Below are 12,515 nucleotides of genomic sequence, written 5' to 3' on the forward strand. Positions count from 1 at the left end.
TTGGAGAGAGAACCTTGGTGCTGCGCAAGCACCTCTCAGCAGCAGCCAAAACACAGTTGTCTTACACCTTTCTAGCGACTAATACAAAGCTAAGAAGCTCTAGGAAGGCTGCTATGGGAAAACTAATTCTATCTCAGCCAGACCCAATACACCAGCGGTTCTTTAATTTTGCCTGCGTTGTTAGCTTTACATAGCACGTTGCTCCTTAACTCTGTGCATTTTACTTTTGTGGCTTAAAAAGGCAAAAATATTCGTATTTCTGCAGAAGGAAGCCAGCCCGATTTAGCTGAAGCAGTAAAGTTCACAGTATTTGTTGCAATACAGCGTTACTGCAGCAGTAAAATCACTGTTTGCTTTTCTTCAAGTGTGGGTAACAGCAATAACTGTTCCAGGAACATTGTTATGAAGGTGTTAAGCCCACAAATGAAATGTGTGCATTCTGTATTTATTAAAAAAATATAAATGGAGTGCAGTTATTTTTAGGCGTTTTATGGAAGCTTAGCGAAGCTGGAAAGTAAGTTTGTCATTAAGACGTTATGGTAAGAGTTTGCATATTTGTCTGCTTTGTTTAAGGACAAACACGTGATAAATATGAGTAAATGATAAATAAATATGAGCTGTGTGATGATACTAATTGAGTAGAGACCAAAACCAGAATATTGTTAATAACTTAAAGCCACGTGGATAATTGTTTTAAGACTTTAGTAGTCTTAAAAGATGTAGTGTTTATGTGTTAACGTTGTGTGCTACCACTTGTAATCACAGAATCGTAGAATCACCAGGTTGGAAGAGACCCACCGGATCAACGAGTCCAACCATAGAATCATAGAATCGTAGAATCACCAGGTTGGAAGAGACCCACCGGATCCTCGAGTCCAACCATAGAATTGTAGAATCATACAATCGTAGAATCATAGAATCGGCACTTACTACTAATAAAAAGAAATAAAGTGAAGCAGGTTTTATGGTATAGTCATAGCTTTAGGAACAGAGATTAACATCCACAACTGAAGATTTCATCCTGACTGTTCCTGCTCGGTTTTGTGTATTTATATTATTCTACCAGCAGATGTTGCTGTGGACATCGGATTTGGAAATTCCAGGCTGGAAGAGGGCACTCTGAATAAGTGAAGTGCTCTGCTTTGCATGTTGCCTTAATTGCACTGTACGTGATTTGTATTTCAGGCGTGAAAAGGTTGGTTTGCAGCAGACTAAGAACCCCATTTAAAGGCTGTTTGCTGAGGGGAGAAGGGAAGCAGGATGATAAGCTGCTAAGGATGGATTTACGAAACAGCATAGAGACAAAGGGCCTTGTTCTGGTGCTGCACAGACAGGGCTCAGCCTAATGGCACCAGTGAGACTGATAGTAGACTTTGGCCCCTTGCCTACAAGTGCCTGAGCTAACTGGATTTTTTTTTTGATTACTTGAGGCAACCGTTTGGCTGCATAATAAGCTGCTTATCTTATTAGCTAAAAAAGAGCTCTTTAGAAAGAGTGTTTAACTACTCTGTTCCAGTTAGTGTGAACTCCGCTTCTAAACATGCAAATGTCTGAGGTGCTGAGGGGCATGGGTTAGTGTTTGATAGGAATGGTTGGACTCGATGATCCGGTGGGTCTCTTCCAACCTAGCGATTCTATGATTCTATGCACCGTGCCCGCGATGCTGACACACCCTGTGCTGGCACCTTCCATCAGCATAAGGGATCAGACAGGTTTATTCCCGACAGCGGCAAAACTACCCTGCAGCCATTGCTGTAATCTGGGAGTCCCATGGCTGCTCCACCTTCCAGAGGAGTTCGGGCAAGGGATGTGGATGTTGCATTCAGCAGAGCCTTGTTAGAGAGCAGAACTGGGCTCATCAACGTATTCTAGGCATGCATGGCTTGTGCTTGCTCCTTCATTTCTGCATTTGCAGTGTGAGAGCGGAGTAACAGTGGCTTTTCCATGTTTGGAGCCGAAACTCCCTTCAAAATACCATTTACTTGGTGTTTTCCAAACAGGCAAAGTAACTGTTGACAAATAAAAATACAGTTAAGCTAGGAAGCAAGGAGAGAGGCGTGCTGGTGGAGGTGACTTGTGGTACTGGACAGGAGGAGACTGGACTGTGGGAAAGCTTTGCTAGCCCACGGATGTGATAAAGGAAGAGCAAAGCAATTGGAAAGAGGAGAGTTTTCCAGCTGAGTCAGTGGGAATGAAAGGACTGGCTTTGTATTTGGTCCTCTGCCAAACCAGAACAGAGATAGGAAAAGGCTGCTTCCAAGACAAAGCATTTCAGGTATGAAATACAGTAAGAAAAGCAGCCAGGAGGGACTTCTGGTAATCTTTTGGAGGAGTTTGCTTTTTGGGCTACGTTTCATGGACGTTTGTTTTCGTTTAATGGAGGGCACTGTATGGAAACAAGATTTGTGAGCAGTTTTGCCCTTGCACGATGTTGGGACCTCAAGTGTTTTTCTTAGCTCTGAAGATTTGTTTTCTGACTGGCAGCAGAAGAACAGAGGTAATTTTTCATTGTTCTGAAGTTAAGGTTATTTGCAGATATTATTTAGTAAGAGATTTTTGTCATGTGTGCTACTAAACATTTATAATTTAGGTATTTTTATTTCAAGGTAATAGGAGAAATCCCAGCACTCAGAGCAGTTATTTTTACCTTAAATAAACAGTGTTGCCAGGACTTTGGAGCAGATAATAATGACTTTAGCTCTGAAGCACAACCCTCTTGAATGGCATAGGAAAGCAGAAATTACCTTGTCATAGCTTTTTCTTACTATTTTTGTATCATGGAAGGAAGGATCTGGTAGATGCGTCGTATTCAGGGACAGGCATCACAGCACCAAGTAAAGAATTTTTTTTAAGTGCGTTCTTGGGACATCTGTAGAGAATGAGGAAGAGAAGAGAGCAAAAGGGTGGGCTGCTTCCAGTGGAAATAAGAATTTCTTTGAATAAGACATTCACTGTGATAACTTGTTCAGAGGTTTCAACAGGTAGTGAATAAGTGTTCTTGTCATAAATGGTTACTTATCCAGGGGGTACCTGTTCATCATTGTCTACTTCTGCTGCTTCCTACACACGAATCACTACTGGTGTCTTGACGCTGCTTCTTATCCACCATATCCAGCCCTATGTTTTACTGGATTTTGATAAGCTGATGATTGCGAGAGAAGAAAGCCTCTGCCATCAGTTCTGCCTTGTATGAGCCTCCTAACAAACAACTCTGGATATCTAAATGTATCTTAAAGCTGAGTATGTCCCTCCTGGATGGCCAGCATTATACATGAAGTACCAATTGATGTGGGGGGAGTGCACCAAACCCAATCCTTCTCCAGTCTCCGAGTGCTGTGCTAGCACAGCCTCAGTGTGTGCATCTCAGTACGTCAGAGCATCCCTTTTAGAATCATAGAATTAGAGATTAGAATCATAGAATAACCAGGTTGGAAGAGACCCACCGGATCATCCAGTCCAACCATTCCCGTCAATCACTAAACCATGCAGATCCTTGCATGTGTTCACTGGAGGGATTGTTATCATGACAGGCCTTTAAACCTGTTTCTGGCTAATGCTTGGATTTCAATGTTCTGATGATCTCTGTATAAGATGCTGATATTCATATTGGTTTAGTATTGGCAGCTAAAACTGTGTCGTTCAAAACATGGAAAAAATCCCAGCTAGTCCGTACTTTCAGAGTTTCGGTTCATGAGAAGCATGGAAAGTTTTAGTTTAGTAAAGTATCTTTATTTACAGAACAACTTTACAAAAATAATTTCAATAAAATTAATAGAAAGTAAATTTACAATATAATACAAATGCGTTTTCTCAATGTAAAATATCAGGTTATGATGGGGAATATTACTTTTATATGTTAGGTCAATCCGTGGCATAAATAGTGCTTTAAAGAAGGAGCTACTTTTGTTATAGTATACAAATTACTAAAATTGACTAATAAACAACGCATTTCTTGGCTTATACGGTTCCTCTGTACAATTCACATTAGCACTGTAAAAACCAATGACTGGAGGAGCTAGGAAGATGCGCAGCCTTATGTCTGTAATGCAGAGACTAGGCAACTGGATACCCAATATATCTTCAGCGGGGATGCCAGGAGCTCCGTTCAGCCTTGAAATGTCCACAGTGGCACTTTTATACATCAGAAAACGCTGTGCTATAGAGATGGTGGTTGTTTGACCTCTCAGGAACAGCTTTTCCAATGTCCCACCTTGATATGTGTGTGGTTTTCAGTGTTTTGCCAAAACAGCAGGCAGAGATCGACTCCCGTCTCCACAGAACCTCATTTTGTAAACTTGCGTTGCTAATCTTCCTTGGGAATTCGAGAGACGTGGGCTCCTACGGCTCTGTTTCCTTGTATGTATTGGCATTCAGCTCTTCATGAAATACGTTCTCTGCTTAAGAAACTGCAAGAATTTAAGAAACGTACTGGGCTCCTCCATATGGTAAAACTTCTGTGACTCCCCACCCGACGATGTTGCCCCTGATGCTGCAAGCATCTTCTCCACTCTGGGCTGCTATCTCATCGCCACTGAGCACTCTGTCCCACATGTTAAAGCCAGTTAATTTTCCGGAGAAGGCTAAAGCTTCATCAAATCCACCTCCAATGCAGCAGCCATTCTTTTCTTGACCAATCTGCAAAATCCCCCCATCTGGAATGATGTGAGCATTGGCGATGTCCGAGGCAGCGCCTGCGAGCTCTCCCTTCACCCACAGAGATGCGGATCCGTTCTCCGAGCTCCAGGTACCGCAGAGATGGATCCACTTCCCAGGAACTACCACATTTTTGACAGCCAGCTTGTGCTGATCACCACCAACAACAAGCACTGCAGATTCCTGGCTGAGATAAAGCTGGATTTCGTACGGATTGAACTTGGTTCCGTAGGAGAAGATAATAGTTTTGTCCAGAGCCTCAGTCACCTTGATCCAGATACAGGCAGTAAAGGAGTGAAGAGTCATTCCAGTAGCTGGGTGAACGCTCCCAAATATCTTTTTTGAACGCATGGGGAATAAAATTGCGGTTTCACACCCTGAAAAAGTTAGAAAGATTGTTAGGTAAATAAAAACTAGACTACTTGTACGTGCACAGTTAGGACCCTTCACATATGCTCACTTCTGGGCTTCTCTAAGGGAGCTGAGAGCTCAGCTCATCCAGTGGAATGCAGGATGCTTTGAAGAAACTGTCAGATCTCATGGATGAATTCGCTGAATGCTATGGCAGTGGGTCTAGGGGCTAATCAGGCTGCAGGAACAAGGCTCAGCTCTTCCTCACTGTAAAAGTAGATTATTGTATAGTCCTGAGCCATGCAAAATGACATTTAGGTGCAATGCTGCCTGCTTGCCTTAGGAAGCTGGGCTTCCCCGAGGGTCTGTGTGCAGATGTCTCCTGCTCTGATGTGCCTCCTAGGAGAGCTGCTCTTTTGCTGGATCACCTAGAGAAACTGGTGCTTTACATTTGGTAATTATGTTGGGTAGTCCTCTCTTTTTCATTTAGATCTTGGTTTAGCCTCTGTGTTCTTTTTCAGGATGGAGCAATGGAAGCAGCAACGCTCTGGTAAGGGAGAAGGGGCAGGGGCTACTGGAAAGCAGGCACAGGGAGCGTTGGCAGAAGCATGCGGAGATGTTTATGTGTGTTTATTTATTATAATGACTCCTTTTTCCAGCCCTAACTTCAGGGCTATTGGCCAGTAACTTCCCCGTGCACTGGTTAAGCACCATAAATGTATAAGGTGACTGGTACTTTAAACAGGTTGTTTTTTATCACCAATTGATCGATATGTTGATAATAGAAAACAGCTTAGTTAAAATCACTAACAGAAATTTATGAAACTTAGAAAAGGAACTGATGGCCACTAAACTGAAGCTATTTTTGGCATTCTACGCACTGTTCCCTAGTCGTATATAATTTAATATTCTAAGCAACACAGGGGAAAAAGCAGCCCCTTCTACAATTAAGCTGGTTCATTTCCTGTTTAAACAAGCTAGAGGATCTAAAATGTATGTGGAAACTTCTGCTTCAGTGAATGAAGGACTCTTTGTGTCCCTCCAGGGTTGTGCTGCTGTGTTATTTCATAGGCTGCTTCCTTTCAGCTTTGAGCAGATTTTACATTTCTTCATTGGCCCTTTTGAGGAGGGGCAGGGGTGAGGGCAAGGAGCAACTGTTGGGATACTCCTTAAAACGCTACTTAAGAACACTATTGTGAAAAAACTTTTAATTAGCAAGCTTTCAGGCTTTATTATCAAGACCTAAACAAAATTAAAACCAGCCTAGCTGAAGAACAAAAAGTGTGATTAGGAAATCCCTCAAGAGTATGGCTGGCAGCAATTCAAGATGTGAGAAATTAAAGTCAGTTGCTAAAAATTCCCTTGAAAAAAAAATGTCCAGAGGGTGACTCTGGAAGTACTTAAAATGTATCTTTTAAATTAAAAAAATAACATAATTTTATAGAAAACCACGTAGGAACCAGTGAAAGTAATCTGGATTTCCACTGATGAGACTGAGATCCTTTATGTTGATGAAGTTTTTCACGCTCACCCAGCGTGGAATAAGTGACTGTGAGGCTGGCTGTGTTACAGGAGAGATAAAGAATGAGATCATGCTTTCTGGAAGGCGAGATTTGTGTGTTTGGAGGGAAAAAAAAGAATACGCTCTAAGATCTGCTCCTAGTATGCAAAGATTACTGAAGTGTCATGGTAAATAAAGGAGTAAAAGTAATTTACGTATAAAGCTGAATCCATGCCCTACAAGAAAGGGTCGATTCATGTTAGATTGCAAAATGCTTTGATGTTATGTTGTGTTTACATAGTAGTAGGTTTTCGTGAGCTGTTGTCTTGCTTTATCAGTGCTAAGCAGTGCTCCTCCTTGCTCACCTGGGTAGGAGCTTGCACTGGTGGTGCTGCTAAGGGCCAAACTGATGTAACTGCACCCCAAGCTTCCTCTTCACACATACCAGTGGGACTCTGAGTGCAGATTTCTGTGAGGTTTTTAAGCTACAGTAACACATTTGTGGGAAACACTGTCATTAAGGTCATCAAAATTTCAATGACGTGCAGTGATAGCTGCATGGTAGACAGAGTTATATTCTATCTAGTTATATTGTACAGGTAGCAATTTTGCACACACACTTTAAATAGATCATGGTCTGCTCTGCCATCCCTACGCTGCTGTAGCTGCTTTTTGGGTGTCATAGTACGGTGCACAGAAAAACGAACATGAAATTTGAGATATGAGCTCATCTTACACTTAATGACCAATGCAATCATTTTGGAAGGGAACAAACAACCCACAACAATACCACAGTATTACTACTTTTTCTGTGCTTCAGGAGATATTCTGTTCTGACAGTTGCACACAGTGAATGTGTCCTCCCTGCTGTGGGAGGCGTGCTTAGCTGGTTGACATCACCAGCGTGTCCTTAGGTCTAGCTCTGATCTTGAGCAGTTGGAATTGGTGAGGAGAGGCAGAGGAAGGAGCCGATAGAAGCATGAAGTTAACAGGACCACTCAGTGACTAGTGTGTATGTGTAGGAGTTACCTGCTGGGAAGGTAAAAGGTGAGAGAACACCATCTGTATGTTTAAAATATGATTGCTTCACTCTGGCAACCTTTTTGATCTGGGAGAGCTTGCAGGAGATGGGATGCTAGCTGAGTGGCTGCTTTACCCTGTGTAAGGGCTTTGATTAAACCCTTTTTGGATCCCACATTTGAAAAGCTCAAGACCTCTTTCTCAGGAACAGTGAATGGTTTCCTCCCTGTACGTACTGACCACTTAAAGCTGCCGTTAGTAAGATTGGTTTGGAGTTGTATGTGGAGTATTGCACTTAAGAGGAATGTTTTATAGGATGTCTGTTAGGTCAGGCCCACCAAAGAGAGCTCTGTGGTGAAGCGTAGCACACATGGACTTACCTGCTGGCAGTAAGTGCTGAGCTGCCCATTTCTGCGATGCCTTCAGTTCTGCTCTGGTTTGCTGCAGCTCTTTCCACAGAGAGTTCAAAATGAGCTTGTCTCCTCTGGTGGGGCTGAATTTATCCTGCTGAAAAGTGGTCTCCTGAGCCTCCGCTTGAGACCTTCCCAGGCAAGTGCTCTCCAGCTGGCTGAGCCTGCCAGACACGTTGTGGCTCAGCAGCAGAATGTGCTCGAGAACCTTTCCTTGCTCGGACTCGTGAAGCCTCTTGGCTTCTTCAGCTTGGTGGCTGTTCCTCACAAGCACTTGCTCTAGCTGTGACACAATGTGGGAGGTGACTTTCTCAATGGCAGCAGCAAAGGTGCCAGCGAGGCTGGCAGTGAGCTGGCTCAGCTCTGCATTCAGAGTCTGCAGTTCCACCTTCAGGATCTCATCCATTGTCTGCAGCATCATGTTCTCTTTCATCTGCGAGTTCTCAAGCATGATGAAGAGCTTGTCCCACTCGGTGTGCTCTCGCTGGCAGTCGCACGAAACAGCTGGAAGGGAAGATACAGATGTTGCTATTCTTTTGTACTTTAAACAGAAGGAGTATTTGACAAAATCTGGCTCTGTGCAAGGCTCGCAGGCTCCAGACTGTCAGGGTTTCCCTCTATATCAAAATATAGAAGTGAAGCAGCTCATATTGTAGCGACTCTAAAACTAAGCATCATTGGTTGTCTTTTGTAGGAAAACTTAAATATAAAGTCTATAAAGCCATTTCCAAGATATGCCATCCAAATGCTTTAGTGTTTGCTTTCTGTAATAATCTACTGGTACAAGCACATGCTTCTTCCTCTGGAAAAAAATTTGTTTGTAATTATAACTGTTACAAGAGGTAAGCAACAAAGAATATAATTCTGCACTTAACACAAATTTAGCTGAAATCTACTTACAGTCCTCGGTACCAAGAACTGGACCTTCAATTTCATTATCCAGATTCACATACATGAGGTCGTAGTCATCATCTTCATCCAGGACAGAAATAGAAGCCCTGAAAACACAGAACAGCGTAAGCACAGAAAGTATTTCTTGGGGCAGCATTCTCTAGCTGCTTCTTGAGAAAAGCTGGGCTGCCTGGTGCTAAAGTCTGTCTTAGACTTCAGCAGAGACAAGACTGAGAGTGAGATGCAGCGAGCCCCTAATAAATGCTCCGAGTGCCTCAGCCTGAATGAATGAGCAATGCTAGTGCCAGTGTTGTAATAAGAGCGCTTCTGACTGTTGGTTTTGGCCGAGGGGAGAAGGGGGCGTGCAGCTTGCTCAATTCCAGCCTTCCAGGTTTGCACTGGGAGGAGATGTACTGACTAGCAGAGGGGAAGAAACGGGGAAAGCTGCTCTTGCGAGCTGCCCCTTCCCCTCTGAAAGCAGATTGCTGCAATGTGCAGTGCTGCGAGGGTGAGCGCGGGGGATGAAATCACTGCCTACAAGTACTGGCTGCATCAGTCAGGTTATTTTGTGTGCTTTGTGGAAAAGTTTTCTGCAAACTCATTTTGTAGTTGGTGTGTGCCAGGGCTCTGGAGGGAATTCTTAGAAAAATAAACATTCCTGGGGTTGGTTTGGGTACACGTGTATGGTTTAGCCTAAATATTGTAGCTTTTTTGAGAGCTATGTATAAAAATTTCTATTATATACTAGCAGCTTACTGCTTTAACAATAAGAGAACTTAGACAGCTTGTTAGAGTTTTGCTTTTCTAGCCCTAATTACTAGTAAGGGCATCATAACTATGTGAATAACATGTTGCTGCTAGTATCTTATTTCAAGAGCATATAGTTTAGCAGCTGCATCGTTAGAGTCATTTCTGTTCACTTTGAAAAAACAAACCAGGGCACTCTAGGGTTAGACATTAATCTAGGGCTCAGTGTTATTATTATTGGTGTTAATCTGTGTTAAAGTCTGGATAGTTTATCAGTTCAATGGGACATTAATAATTTCAGAAGGTGCATGGCTTGGGTGAGATTAGGGGCAATATAGTACAAATTGTACTGTGCTAGTCCAACAGGTTAGATTGTCTCCCTGTTTCACCCCATGCAGCCATGGGCTTCCAGCTGCTCTCCTGCAAACACAAACAACAAGCAGTAACATCAAAGGGATATGTTGGAAACCACAAAAGTTTGATAAAGTAGAGGTGAGCATTTTGGGTGAGGTGGGTGCCTAACTTGAGTCATCCTGGGCAGAAAACTTGCTCTGGGTGCATGTGGTTTTTATCTTTACATGCTCAGTTTGGAGTGAATGAACGCTGCTGTTCAGCTTTGAGAGCTCCTTCTGTCCATGTTATATTTGCAGTGTGCTACAGGCTCGTTTTCTTTACAAGCTCCCTGTGCTGCTGGGTTGGGCAGAGCAGAGACTGAGCACAAGGCAACCTCTGCAATTTGTGTGTGCAGGAAGGGCAAACTGGCACTATCACAGCTCGCAGCGCTGGCTGCTCGCGCTCTACCTGCTTCCTCCCTGCCTCACTTGCAGCCAGCGCTGCAAATTCATCGAGGGTCTCCAACTGTACGTTGGTTTGTGCCTGAATTGCATAATTCCCAGTGTGTGGTCTGCTTGGAAAATCTGAGAAAATCTAATCTGGAAAGTACTGGGAGTAAGGGTAGTAGGGAAAGGAAGAGGGAAAGAAGGTAATTAAAGAGGTTAGTATAATGTTTTTCCATTCCCAGACAACAAACATACTTTTCAGGCTCTTAGTTAAGGCTCAGACAGATGAAGCAAGATGGAAAAAAGTGAATTACTTGGTAACAGGCACAATATCACCTCTGATTGCCAGAGCTTGAGAATCAAAAGGTTGGTGAGCTGCTTGTGCGTAGATCCCTTAGAAACCAAAAAGGTGTGACAAACATATGGCCAGAAGTGCTTGGAGCTAACTCAAAACGTGAAAATACAAGAACATAGTGATGTGGGATGTGCTTCACGACCTTTCTTACAGCATGTCAAGAACACACACAAACTGTGATATCTGCTTAGATTGTTTACAAGTTTGTATATGCAGGTTATTCAATTAAATTCAATTCCACATCAGTGAGGTCACTTAAATAGCACTCTAAAGCAATGGGGTTGCTTCTAAATGGCCTTTGCTTTTCATTTATCTTGGTTAGGGAATATAAACCCGGCAACGTTTGCTGTAGGAGGCTGCTCAAGGTTGCAACTGTACAAAGCATTTTTCTTCAGAGAATTTTCATGCCCGCAGTCCATCATGTTGTGTTATGTCAAATTGCATCATTCCTCCGGTACATCCCATCTCTAAAATGCTAGTTTTCTCAGATTGAATAATTCATCTTATTTTCCAGATACCTTCCTATTTGCGGCATCCCAGCTTAGGCAATAGCATGTCTCAGGTTAGGGGTTATCTTTTCTTGTTAAAAGCTTCTAGTTTTTGTTAATCTCTGCTGAATTCCTTCCCTCTACACTTCTACAGCTGTAAATGTGCCCATCCAGGAACATGAGGATTTCATCTTTTGCAGTTGTTATTGTTGCTAAAATTCAGCAGCAGCTTAAGGGTTCTGTTCTATACGGGCAGAAAACTTCCAGTGGAAACAAAACACGTACAAGGGCAAAGAAGAGAGTTACTGCTATAATCACTAAATTAGCCAGAGGGGAGCATAATTTTTAGTGTATTCTGTTACAAAGCTGTTCAGTTTCAAACTCAGATGTAAGTCCAGAAAAGTCAAAGTAAATGCATTGTCTCACTGTTTTAATTCTAACTTTGGGTGAATTCATGCTTTGCATGAATCCCGTAGTAAATTAGTGACACTCGAGGAAAAAAGTGATACTTTTTTTTACAGCCTTGCTTGTAACATCAGGAAGAGAATTGCACAAAGAATGTGGCTAGAAAACGTCCAGAAACAAAACACTTGCTGATCTGTTTAGAGTAATTCATCACCAAATATCTTGCCTTTGTAACAGACCTTTGTGCTTTATGTATAGAGCAAAACAAGACAGAAATTCATGGTGTCTGTGGGACCAGAGGTGGGGTCTGAGCCTTGCGTTTAGGGCTGCAGAGGTTGTACGGAGGGCTCAGAGCTGCTTTTAGAGAGAAGCCAACAATTCTTCAAGTGGAATCAGCGCTTCAGGATAGGATGCAGAAGCGTGGCTGGCTGCGCAGTGTGGAGGCGCTCCTCTGAAGCGTAAGGACTCCTTTGAGAGAGTTACAAGCTGTTCAACTAAAAATTGTCTGAACTTGCAGTGAATTATATGTTAGTTACTTGGCTTGGAGGTGATGTTGCAAGACCTAAGTGTCTTGGGGTGCGTTTTCTTGTATCTGGCAAGAGCATGATGTGGTGCAGTCTGACACATAGATCCTTTTTCCACCATCCATGAAGTGACCTGCTTATCTTCCAAAATGATAAGGCTCAGATTTAAGTGGGAGAAAAAGCAGCAGGCGAGAGCGCTGGCTCCTATTGGAAACTGAATCCAAAGAGACCTTAAGGACTTTTAAGGGTTTACAAAAAGGAGCCATACTACATTGCAATAGGCAGATGTTTTCCATATGTTGTTGAAGTGAAACTTAAATATATTGAGGCAGGCATGTACAGCGATGTGCAGTTATATATTTTGGTATGAGCCTGGGCTTCAAATTGAATT

At 42.7% G+C, this 12,515-nt stretch overlaps 2 protein-coding genes across 2 annotated transcripts in view; one reads left to right on the top strand and one right to left on the bottom strand.

The window, feature by feature from the left end:
- The window catches only part of VEPH1 (ventricular zone expressed PH domain containing 1), an 85,244-nt gene that overhangs the window by 14,048 nt on the left and 58,681 nt on the right, over nt 1–12,515 (top strand). The gene's annotated exons all lie outside the window — the stretch shown is intronic.
- PTX3 (pentraxin 3) lies at nt 3,760–9,248 on the bottom strand. The gene is made up of 3 exons (XM_069864898.1): nt 8,836–9,248; nt 7,906–8,439; nt 3,760–5,030 (listed from the first exon to the last, which is right to left on the bottom strand). Exons 1-3 carry the CDS (start codon nt 8,981–8,983, stop codon nt 4,417–4,419), a joined length of 1,296 nt encoding a protein of 431 aa, XP_069720999.1. The 5' UTR covers nt 8,984–9,248; the 3' UTR covers nt 3,760–4,416.

The sequence above is a fragment of the Phaenicophaeus curvirostris genome, chromosome 10, assembly GCF_032191515.1.
Source record: "Phaenicophaeus curvirostris isolate KB17595 chromosome 10, BPBGC_Pcur_1.0, whole genome shotgun sequence".
NCBI classification, from domain to species: domain Eukaryota; kingdom Metazoa; phylum Chordata; class Aves; order Cuculiformes; family Cuculidae; genus Phaenicophaeus; species Phaenicophaeus curvirostris.

Coding starts and splice junctions, on each gene's coding strand:
- PTX3 (XM_069864898.1), bottom strand. CDS start 8,983: ATGCTGCCCCAAGAAATACTTTCTGTGCTTACGCTGTTCTGTGTTTTC. Junction 8,440..8,835: donor AGTTCTTGGTACCGAGGACT/GTAAGTAGATTT, acceptor CTTCCCTTCCAG/CTGTTTCGTGCGACTGCCAG. Junction 5,031..7,905: donor TCAGCACTTACTGCCAGCAG/GTAAGTCCATGT, acceptor TAACTTTTTCAG/GGTGTGAAACCGCAATTTTA.